The 11,137-nt window shown below is 48.1% G+C and overlaps 1 protein-coding gene across 3 annotated transcripts; it reads right to left on the bottom strand.

The window, feature by feature from the left end:
- Positions 1–275: 275 nt before the first annotated feature.
- Positions 276–10,274, bottom strand: SSTR5 (somatostatin receptor 5). 3 transcript variants are annotated; one of them, XM_075058383.1, is made up of 4 exons: positions 10,207–10,243; positions 7,566–7,795; positions 2,479–2,731; positions 276–2,272 (listed from the first exon to the last, which is right to left on the bottom strand). In XM_075058383.1, the coding sequence occupies exon 4, from the start codon at positions 2,206–2,208 to the stop codon at positions 1,096–1,098; it is 1,113 nt and encodes a 370-aa protein (XP_074914484.1). In that variant the 5' UTR covers positions 2,209–2,272; positions 2,479–2,731; positions 7,566–7,795; positions 10,207–10,243; the 3' UTR covers positions 276–1,095. The 3 variants fall into 3 exon arrangements, with proteins under 3 accessions (XP_074914484.1, XP_074914485.1, XP_074914486.1); XM_075058384.1 differs by lacking the exon at positions 7,566–7,795 and having other exon boundaries at positions 2,479–2,734; positions 10,207–10,274; XM_075058385.1 differs by lacking the exons at positions 2,479–2,731; positions 7,566–7,795; positions 10,207–10,243 and adding an exon at positions 9,057–9,107.
- Positions 10,275–11,137: the final 863 nt, after the last annotated feature.

The raw sequence follows: 11,137 nt of genomic DNA, 5'->3' as shown, positions 1-11,137 counted from the left end.
GTGCTGTTCCTTACTCCCCTCATCCTGCTCTTTGGTCTCACATTGGTCATTTGGTCTCTATGTACCTACTGAGCTCCCAAGCACCATGAGGCACAGTGACTTTCCTTTTGGTGTCCGAGCAGGACAGAGCCCCATCGGTGCCTGTACTTGGCCCTACCGTACTCAACTATATTGCAGCTACGATGATTTAAGCATCAAAGACTCAGCTATATCTTTTTTGCGCGGTGCCTGACAGTGCTTGGTGAAGCCATGAAATGGGTAGTCAGAAAGGGATTGAACTAGTTTTAATTTCTGAAAATACAGTTTATATTCACGTCCGTACTTACATTCAGAACCAATACATATACACAACAGCTTTCCAGGACTTCACAATCATTGTCACTTACATAATAATAAAGTGGTTACATTACATTTTATATGCAGTTTGGTTTAGAATGTGGAAGTATTATGAATACATTGAATCCTTTCAACAATGTTTTCCTAGTCTTGTTTTTATTCTTTCTTATTGTGTTTGAAAGATTCCTGAACACTATGAATCTCTTCCATGGGTTAATGACAGTAAAACAATGTAAATGGACTACACAGCACTCTAGAACCATGGCTCATACACAATTTTAAGATCAGTGCTGTGGCCTCTTTTGTATGAAACTTCCTCTTAAGAAATAGCGTTTTTCTTTTAAGAGATCCCCTTGAAGACTTCCAAAGATATTATCTGAGCTGTTTTCTGCTTTGAGCTGATCCCAACAGTGCAAAGCAGCCATAAACTCAGCTTAACAAGGTAGTTAAAACAGGTTTAGTGTTGTTTTGCATCACTAGAGCAGTACAAAGCTGGCAGTGTGTACCAGTAAATCAGTTCTCCAGAGTACAGAAAGTGGTAACACACATCTGACTCAGCTAAAACACCGTAAGAGCTTACACAGCCCAGTATAGCCCATAACACTTTTAGCTGGGAAAGGGAGGGGAGTGAAGAGAAGTCTATGTACATTTATTTGAGCTTGTGGGTCTCCAGATTTTAGCTTTGCTATGAACCCCTCTCTCCTTTAAGTCCTCAAGTTCTCCAGGTCTACAAGTGCTTTGCAGTACCAAACCATGCCCTTAGACCTTGCTAGTTTGCATATGTCCATTGAATTCAATATTTCTCTGGGTTAGCATTGAGTCCTGCAAGCGGCTGCTGTTCTCTTGCCTGTGTTCAATGGGGTCGCCATCCTCTACACCATTGCCCTTTCGGAGGCAAAGGACTTTCTGAAAACTCTGCTTGAAGTTGTCAGAAAGAAATCCATAAAGAATGGGGTTGGCACAGCTGTTTGCATAGGACAGGACCACCACAAAGAAGTACACCCCTACCAACACAGGGTCTTCTGGCAGTATAAATATCAAATTGACAATGTTCATCATGTAAAACGGGAGCCAGCAAAACACGAAGACCACCACAATGATCACCACCATCCTGGTCACCTTCCTCTCTGATCTCCTGCGCCTCGTAGACCCAACTCGGATCCCTGAAGATTTGACTTTAATCACGATCAGCAAGTAGCAGAGGCAGATCACCAACAAAGGACCAAAAAAACCAAGGACCGATGTGTAAATGATGAACGCTGCTGACCAGATGTTGACGGGCTCTGGCCAGTTCATGTTGCAGGTTTGAAAGTCTTCCTGCACATCTGAAAAGATGATGACTGGAAGCACCACCAAGAATGAGAATGTCCAGACAGTCACGCTGATGAGCTTGGCCACCCTGGGACGTCTCCACTTGGTTGATTTAATGGGATGAACTACTGCCAGGTAGCGGTCCATGCTCATCACAGTCAAACAAAAAATACTAGTGAATTGGTTAATACCATCTACAGTCATAACCAGCCTGCACAAAAAGGAGCCAAAAGGCCAATAGGAGATGGCGTTCTGGGTGGCCAGGAAGGGCAGACCCAGCATGAAGAGTACGTCGGCAACAGCTAAATTCAAGATGTATATGTTGGTGACGGTTTTCATCTTGGCATAGCGCAAAACCACATAAATGACCAATGTGTTGCCGCTGAGTCCGACCGCACATACCAGGAGGTAACAGATGGGAATCAGGACTTTGTGGATGTATTTGAAGGAGGGCTGCTCTGAGAGCGTCCCATTCTCTGTCACATTTGTCAGCAGCGAGGAATTCACGTCGCTGGAACTAGCTTCTGTGCTAAATGTGTTGGAAAAGTATAAAGGATCCATAACTTTTACTCCTCAGTTTTTCTTTTAAGGCTAAGAGAAATTAAACTTCATGGGCATCTTGTTCCTAGAAAGAAAAAAGAAAAAAGGAAGAAAAAGAGAGAAAGAAAGAGTGAATTCAAAGTAGACTAATTTTTGCACATCATTTAATTTTCCACCTATAGTCAGAATTTGTGTTTGAATTATGCAGTTACCACATGTGAGAAGATCAAGAGATCAAGGCCTGACCAAAGGAACTGCACAATGAGAGACCCCAAGCGCTCACCCCAGTACCTGGTGGTCTCTGTTTAGTTTTCACGAGCTCCATGCAGTGGGGTCAGGGCTGGATATAACCATGAAGATGGGAGGCTGCACGGCAGTAACATGGCGTGCATCCCACTGGGACATGCAAGCGAGAGGAGAGAGGGTGATGGCCATCACACTTCATAGTCAGAGCAGAAGCTTTCCTGCAGCAAAGGAGTCTGAATGTCCCGGCATGTGGGCCGTTCAGGTCCAAATCCTGCTGGTAACAAGGCCAGTCCTTCCTCTGCTGATGAGAAATGTTAATTCTTGCATGCCTCCTGTGCCACCTGGCAAGCAAACTTTACTGTTTGACCGCCTCACTCTCCGTAACCTGTCATCATACACACACATTTTCCTCTTTTGTGAAATCAAGGAACAGGGGTGATAATACCCTCTACTTCCCAACTTGCACAAAAATACACAAATCCAGAACCCACCTTTCCTCCTAGCTTTCTGCCTAAAAACTGATATGGAAAATGTTAAAAGATAATTTTGAAAGACTCTGACAGAACAGCACGTACAAATCAGACTGAAAGCAGAGCCCTGGCGTTAATGCTGAAAGCTTTAAAGTCCAATCTGGGGCAATTCTGTGGTCGCTTAGCAGAGGGTGCCTGGAGAGGCTCAGGGACTGACTCAGCCCCACCTCACTCCCGTACAAGCTCTGGATTATTTCAGAATGCAGAAGAAAAGATAGTTCCTGGCTCTTGGCTCTTCGTATTGGGTTGTTTCACAGGTCTCCCTGTTTGCACAGAAACAGTCTCAGTTTGATGTATTCAAATGCCACTTACTGCCTGGCAGAACCAGTTGAGAACCCCCAGGGAGCACTGGCAGCTGTGTAGGTGGGGAAACACAACCATCCATAACAACCGACAAAACCCTAGAAAAGTAATCAATGAACTCCAAGATGGAAAGGAACATGTCTGAGAACACTTTTCCATCCACTCAGGTCATGTGCATGCAGATGTGAAGACTGCAATGGAAAGGAACAAGCTGTTTCTTTTCCATCTCTCAAGACTATTCTGTTAGTGCTTCTGAATCCCTCTCTTCTCACCCTGAAGCGTGCTTTTTGTTTAAGAAACACCTTTCTTCTGCAAGAAATCCAAACTGCAGTGGGCAGCTTCAGGACACAGGCAGCTGAATAGATTTGGTGATAGAATACATTTTATTAGACAATCTGAAAAGGGTTGAAAATTTCCAACCCTCTGTTTCTGCGGCATGCTTGATTCACATGAATATTTTTTCATTCTTTGTCTGAACATGGTCTAAGTGGGTGTTTATAAAGCTTTCCACTATAAAAAAGTTAAAGTATCTGCTATAAAAGAGTGGAGATTCAAAACCCCAATTTGGCCCAAGATCTCTCCCACGGCTGGCCAGCAGACGGTGGTGAAGGTGCTCAAGGAGGACGAGCCCAGCAACATTTGTTCCCATCACCTGATGGTTGGGTTTCCATAATAATCTGCGGGCATGAGCCTGGATTGCCCACATTGCACCCATGCCTTTCAAGCAAAAGCAAAACTCAGTATCGTGTAAGCGTGCAAGAGACTTCTCGTCTCCAAGAGGAATGCAAACACCTCCACAGACTGGTTACTGTGCTTTCTCTTCGGGTGAGAAAAACTGCAGTGGGTGAGAGTAGAAGTCCCTCCAGCTACCAGTAGTAATCATAAATATGCTGTTCGGATTTGGAAATGTGCAGATGGGAAGTAGGTGTCTCACATGTAACTCTGCGGCTGGGAGGAGATGTACCAGAGAAATCAGAAATCCAGGGTGGCTGGGGTGGTGAAGCTGAGAGAACTGCCAAAGCTCAAACAAATGCTGGCTTGTAGCTGGAGATGAGAAAGGAGCAGGGAGGATCTGCAGGTTCTGAATATGCAACTGTGGTGTTTGGGGTTCAGGTATTGCAGCCATGGGCTCCCTGCAAGAGTCACGGCAGTCCCTGACAGCACACTGGAGGGAGAGGTCAGCTGAGACCATGCTCCTCATCAATTAAACAGGACTAAACTTACTCCTTACATAAGAAAAAGCAAACTCCAGTTCTGGCCACAGAATAGACTTTTAAATTCTGTTCTGACACTAATTTTAAATTAGAAACTTGTATTAAAACTCAGATTATTTGTGGGAGAAATCTGGGAGAAGCCAAAGCAGCACCACACTCCTCTTGGGCTGTGAGGGGTTTGATCTTTGGAAAATGGCATTTTCTTGCAACCCAGATGCTGTGCAACCCAGCTGGTTAGCCAGTGTCTTTGAAGGGAAGAATATAAAGGAAATGGGTGGTGGAATAGGGCAGTCGGTGTTTATAAAATATTCATGGAACCACATCTTTGGGACCAAGTATGGTGCTGAGATTGGGAAGGCACTTCTGCCCAAGAGCAGTCCAGACTAGCTCAGCAACATCCAGTCTGGGCCAAAAAGCAAAATTTTTGTTCTGGGACTGCAGAAGTAGGAGGACAGTGGAAAGAACCTGTGCTGCTGCTCGGTAGGGGAAGGTCAGGAAATGCAGTCATGTGTAGCTCTCATCCTAGTGCTATAAAAATGAGGATGGACATCTTTCTTCTTCTCCTGTAACGGTCTCCTACTGCTGTGCAGGAGTCAGTGATACCTCAGCAGCTTCTCGGTCTGCTGCTTTAGTATTCTGGGGCTTTTATCTTGATTTTGTGTGAACGTTAATCTTTACTCTCAGGGGTTTTGTTCCGTTTGATGTATTTTGCGCCTTTCCCTTCAACAGCAGGTGGATTCAGAAGGAAATGCATTTGCTAAGGCTCTCATGAAAAGTCTTTACTCTCTTAATTTGGTGACAGCCTGCAGGTTGGCAGCACCAGCAAGAAGCTGCCATCATCTGAACATTCCCTATGCACTGGCTGGGGATGTGATGTGCTTAGAGTCATCCAGATCTGAAAACTGAGCCCAGATCTCCAGAGTCCCCATTCAGTGCTTTATCCACTAAGCCATTGAAACCTTATTGCCTTTGCCATGTAGCCACTGGTATTTGGGGATTCATTATGGCACGGCAACAACAAAAACCCCCGAACAGCTGCAAAAGCATGTTTTGCTGGCTGTCTTTGACGAGCATAGATGATTTTTCCCTCTGTCTAGCTGACAGCTTGCCCCTCAACAGCACAATTTTGCCACTACAGCAGTTAATGATCCTGAACCTTAACAAAGGATGACTAAATATAATTAAGGCATGCCAACTGATATCCTATACACTTGTTCTGGTATTCTTAATTAATGGATTAATAAAAAAACACACCTCTAGGGGACTTTCTCTCGTCCAGAGTTTTTCCCCTTCAGTATCTGATCTCCAAGACATCATACTGATATACTCCACAAATTATGTGCTTTCTGCTTAAACCACACAAACCAGAAAGGACAAATAAGGAGCTGAGAACATAGATCCAGAGTAATCACTAGTATAATTCCAAGTTCTCCTTTAACAGAGCAGTACCCTGAAAAAAAATAGGCATCCACTGCAGCTGAACATACCTGACTGCCTGTGTCCCTGCCCAAGAAAACTGAGAGAAGAAATAGCAGACATGTTATGGTACAGACCATTCTGCTCAGAAGAAGGTATTTAGCCTTTGTGAAAACTTCTCTAGCAGGTACCCTAAACAAACATGCTTTTGCTGGGCACAAGAGCAGGTATCCACCTAACAGCACAGAGCAGCCCATTCAGTGACTGAAGCATCATCACAACACAAGGAAAACCAAACCTTAAAACTGTCCAGGCAGATCAAGGTTGAAATTCTTCCTGGCTTTGGTTACAATAACAAAGCAAAAATAACTCTATGAAGTGTATTGCATCAGCATATAGCTGGGTATAACTGGGATCAAGAAGGAATTCCATAAAGAAACATAATTTTATGAGTCAAGATTTGATCTCTCTGCCTATTTACCACTGGAATCAAAACTCTCTCATATGCAGCATCAAATATAATAGCTGTGAAGAGAATTATGACAACAGAATGGCAGATTACTGCGTCCAGGTGCAGAATAACTAGCAGGAACAGACAAAATGGTAATCCAGGCAGATACGCTTTTAAAACAGATGGCCTTGGTAGTAATGGGAAGCACCTGGGTAAGTATCCAAGAAGTATCTAATAGCAGCAGAACTTTGTGGGTTTTTTCCCCTGTCCCATGGAGTTGGCTGCAACATGTCAGTGGAGCAATATGCTGTAACAAAGGGAAGAAAAATTCTCCTGGTCCTCCAGTAAATTTGCCCTTTTGGGGATGAGTGTTCATCACATGCTTCTCCAGATACCACCCATGGGGCCTCATGCTTTTTATTTGTATGGATGGCGCAGGCAGAGCCAAGGGTTGCTGCTGCAGGAGGGAGAACGAGCTGCTGGTGGAAGGGGAAAGGAGGGAGGTGGTGGTGTGGGAGTTGGTGTTACCTGGTAGAGCAGCTCTGAAATAACACAAACACCCAGGCAAGGCTCCGCATGAGGAGGAGGAAAAATGCAGCATCATGCCAAGACCCACTTCAACTTCTTACAGTTATAATAATGTTCTTATACTAAACCAGTAGCTCACTGGGAGCATAGAAATCTCATCATTTCTCGTACAAAATTCTTGGTTTTCCCCACTCCCTGCCCTGTTCCACCAGCTGGGGCAAAAAAGCAAAAGGTTTCAGTTCAGATGGGAACTTTCTCCTTGTTAAAATCTGACATTTGATATTTCTCAGTATGTGTTTCTCACCCCAAAAAACTGGAGCAATTGATTTTTCTCTACAGAAGACCTAAAGAAACAACTTTCTTGCAGTAAATTGGTTTTCTGTTTTGACTAGCTGTATTGGTACTAAATACTGATCAACTGAAGGCAAAGTTAAATAATGTCTTGCCACTTTTAGCACTATCAAAATCTTTAAGAACTATATTTTCATGCTGGCAACACTTTGTTACCACCCTGCTCAGACCAGCCCAGTGTTTCCTAGAGCACTCTGCAGATACATGACCTGATAACTTGCTCCTATTTTTAGTTTGCAAACAAACAGCCCATAAAATACTTTTGCTTTTGCTAAATATTTGCTAAATACTTTTTCCCCAAACACACTTCAGGCTCTGTTATGCTCAGAGTTTACTCACTTTGGCTGAGCCGGTCCTGTCACACAAACAGTCGTGTAAACCGCATGCTTCTGGTTTTGCTCCCAGATCAGTTGATTTAAGTAACTTCAGCCAGAGGAAAGTGTGGAGCCCGACATCTCCGTGCTCACACCTGGGCAGGTGTGGCTGGGGCTAAACTCCAACAACTGCACCGCCGCATCGCTGCAACCAGGGCTTTTAACCAAAATGTTTCTCTTCTGCCCCTCTCTCCTCTGCAATCCATTGACATCAAGCGATATCAGGGGCGTGACAGATTCAAAGCCAAGTTCAGCTGAGGAGCATTTAACTATAGGTTGTGTCTGCTCCCAGGCTGAGGGAGAGCTGAAACACCCACAGATCCCTTTGGCTGAGGGAACCCTTCCAGGAGAGCCCCAGGTTGGAAGGAGCTCAGCTTCTCTTGCTGCAAGAAGTGGAGCAGCTCCAGGAGAGGAGCCTCGGAGTGGGGACAGGACCTCCCAAGGTGCGAGGTCTCTGGCTTTTAATGAGAAGCAGAGGCAGAGCAGATCCACTCCGGCCACCGAGCCCTGGTGACAGGGTCCCCCAGGAGTTGGGATTCCCAACACGAGGACTAACAGACTCATCCCAGCACCCTAAGTACTGGCTGCCTGGTGTAACCCGCATGTCTCCTCCCCCACGGAACTATAAAAAGTCTCTCATTTACCCCAGCGCAAACCTGCAAGTTCAAAACACCTGAGCCGGGTTGCTCTTTCCCTCCTCTTCAGTGCAAAGGTCTGGGCAGAGGGAACAAGCTGTGCCCAGTTCTGCGGATACTGGGAGCTGCTTTAAGCCAGTAAAGCCCACGGACACACGGGGATAATCCCAGTCCAGCCCCACGGTGACTCCCAGGACTCCGCTTTGACCTTGACCATCCACTTCTCGCTGACCACCCGGCAGCACATTCGACCCCCCCCTCCCCAGCACATCCCTCCCGTGTTTTAGTTAAAAAAAAAAAAAAAAGAGCATCGGGCGCTCAGCTCTGCCTCCCCCACGGCTTTCTGTGACCCCGTCCCACCCGCCTGGGCAGCACTGGGGGCTCTGCCCCCTTTTCGGGTCTCGGGGGGACTCCAGCAGCTGGGGGCTGGTGGTGTGTCGGGCTGTGCCTGCGCATCCCTCCCCCCGGTGCCTTTTTTCCTCCTTTTTAAGCGACGCTGAGGATTGTCCTGCTTTAAACACCGCATCCTCCGCCGGGGGGGTCCTCTCCCCGTCACCCCCTCCCCGGCCAGGACGGGGTCACTCCGCTTTCCAGCAGCAAAACCCCCCTTAAAAAGGGACAAACTCGGGGTAGCCGCTTGCTTCGGGGGACCCGCAAACGGGACCGAGCGTTCCAGTCCCTTTATTCAACCCAGAGAGCAGCCCCCCCCCCCTAAAAAAAAAAGCGGACTGCGCTTCGCCAAGCCCCAACCTGCCCCGTCCCCATCCCTCCTGCCTCCCCCAGCCCCTCTCCCTCTTCCCTTCTCCCCCGACAACCCTTACCTCCAGCTCCAGGGACTCCTCTTCCTCGGAGGAAGGCATGAACAATCCCGCTCCCCCCCCCTCCCCCCCGGGTTGCAGCGCTGCTCCGGCTTCAGCCCACGGACCCCCCCGGTCCCCCCCACCGCTTCCCTCCGGCGGCGGGCGGGGACGGCGGCCGTTTCCCCCCCCCGGAGGGAGGAGGGACGGGGTTCTCCCGGTCGGGGCTGCCTCCGGTGAGGGGATGGGAGGGGGGGGAATGGGGGGGGGGGTGTGGATGCCGCAATCCGGGGCCACCCACTCCGCAAAAAGTTGGGCTGGATGTCGGGGAACCGTCGGTGCCGGAGGAAGGAGCCCCCCGCCGGGATGCTCTGCTTTCCCCTCCCGTCCCCGACATGCCTGTGCCCCCCCCCCGCCTCCTCCCCAACTTCAGGGACACCCTTACCTGGCTTTGTCACCCCGCTGTCCTGCCCCGGACCCCCCCCCCCCCCCAGGGGGACACCTGCCAGGGTGCGGGGTCTGCGCCTTGCGAGGGGAGCGGCGGCTGCGGGGAAGGGGCTGGGAGCCCCCCCTCCGTGCCCAGCGAGAAGAGAAAGGGCTATCACAGGAGACCTGCATTTCTTCCCCTGCTCTAGCTCCTTTCCAGCTCCGAGAAGTCCTTTTAAAGACTCCCGCAGGCTCGGTTGGAGCGAGCCCCCCTCCCCGAGGGCAGGGGGACTCGCTGGTGCTGCTCCTCCGAAAGTGGGGGACCCGAGCGGGCAGCTCCTTCAGGGACAGCGAGAAGGGACTGTCATCTTCATCACATTGATTTTACGCTCCTCTCCCTGGGCACTGAGCGTAAGGGGAGGCTGAGTGACAGGGTCACCACTCAGCATCCTGCCTCTCCATGGAGAATCCCATGTGGGCATGTTTTACTCCAGCTGGTTACGAATCAGGCCCTAAAATCACTAGCGAGTGGAAAGACGCAGGGCTTAATAGCCAGGCTGTCAGGCTAAACGTGGTGTTCGATTTACTCCCTCCTAAACTCCCGCTGACTTCACCGGGGTTCTGCCGGGCAGGAAAGGGCTGAAATATTTTGCCCTTTGAGTGCAACAAGTGCAATAAAAGTCAGACGTAGCTCTCCCCCCTCTGCCCTGCACCCTCCCTCTGCTGTTACATATATTAACATCCATACCTGTGTCACCTAAGCACCTTTGCTCCGCCACTTGCCCCCGTGTACGCAGCGGGGGTGATGAGAGAGGCGGCTGGGGGGGTTCGCCGAGCGCAGGGCTCCCCAACCCCTGCCAGGAGCTCCTGGTTTCATCAGCATGCACGGGGCATCGCGCCTCGTAATAACGTATATGATCTGAATCCACTGCTGAGGCTTTTCAATTAGAGATCTGTGATTGAGTCAGATGTGTGAATGCAAAAAAGCGAAGGAGAAAGCTGCTTTTGGCATGTCACTTTTTAATTCAATCTGCTGATGTATTTATGGTCATGTATTGCTAAATTGAACTAAGACTCCAGTCTGCTCTTGCCATGACAATGGGGAGAGTCATCTGATAAAAATAGAGTTGGGTTGATAAACAGAAAAGAAGAGGAGATTTTGATTACCTTCTTTGAAAACATGCCAGGCAAAATGTGATACAACAGCCCCACTGTGAATATCAGCTTGAATCAAAATAGGGCTAATTTAATGAATTCCCCTCATATATTTTATCAGCATTTTATTATCATTTGTGATATAAAAAAAGCTGCTGAGAAAACACAGCGGTCCCTAAGTTTCCCTGAAGAAAACACCACTCTTCTGCCAAATAAACACCTTGCCAAAAATATTTTTTACCAGGATCCATGCTATGATAGAGGCAGGATTTTCAACAGCTCTCAAGGCTTGTCGAATTCTTTACTGACTCAAGTGAACAGCAACGCTCCGTTTCAGGGCTGAACGAAGTGAACACAAAGGCTATCTGCGAACGCCACCCGTTATCACGCTTTTAATGGCTAATGCCCCTGGTCAGAGACCAGAGATCAGTTACACCAACCGCAGAATAAACACGGGAGGAAAAATAACTCCTGGCACACAAGCGTGGGCGCAGATACCCGGCAGCGCAGGCTGGGCACGCAGC

This window comes from Buteo buteo, chromosome 27 (assembly GCF_964188355.1).
Source record: "Buteo buteo chromosome 27, bButBut1.hap1.1, whole genome shotgun sequence".
NCBI classification, from domain to species: domain Eukaryota; kingdom Metazoa; phylum Chordata; class Aves; order Accipitriformes; family Accipitridae; genus Buteo; species Buteo buteo.
Note: the sequence above shows the minus strand (reverse complement) of the source record. Positions and strands in the feature narration are given on the sequence as shown.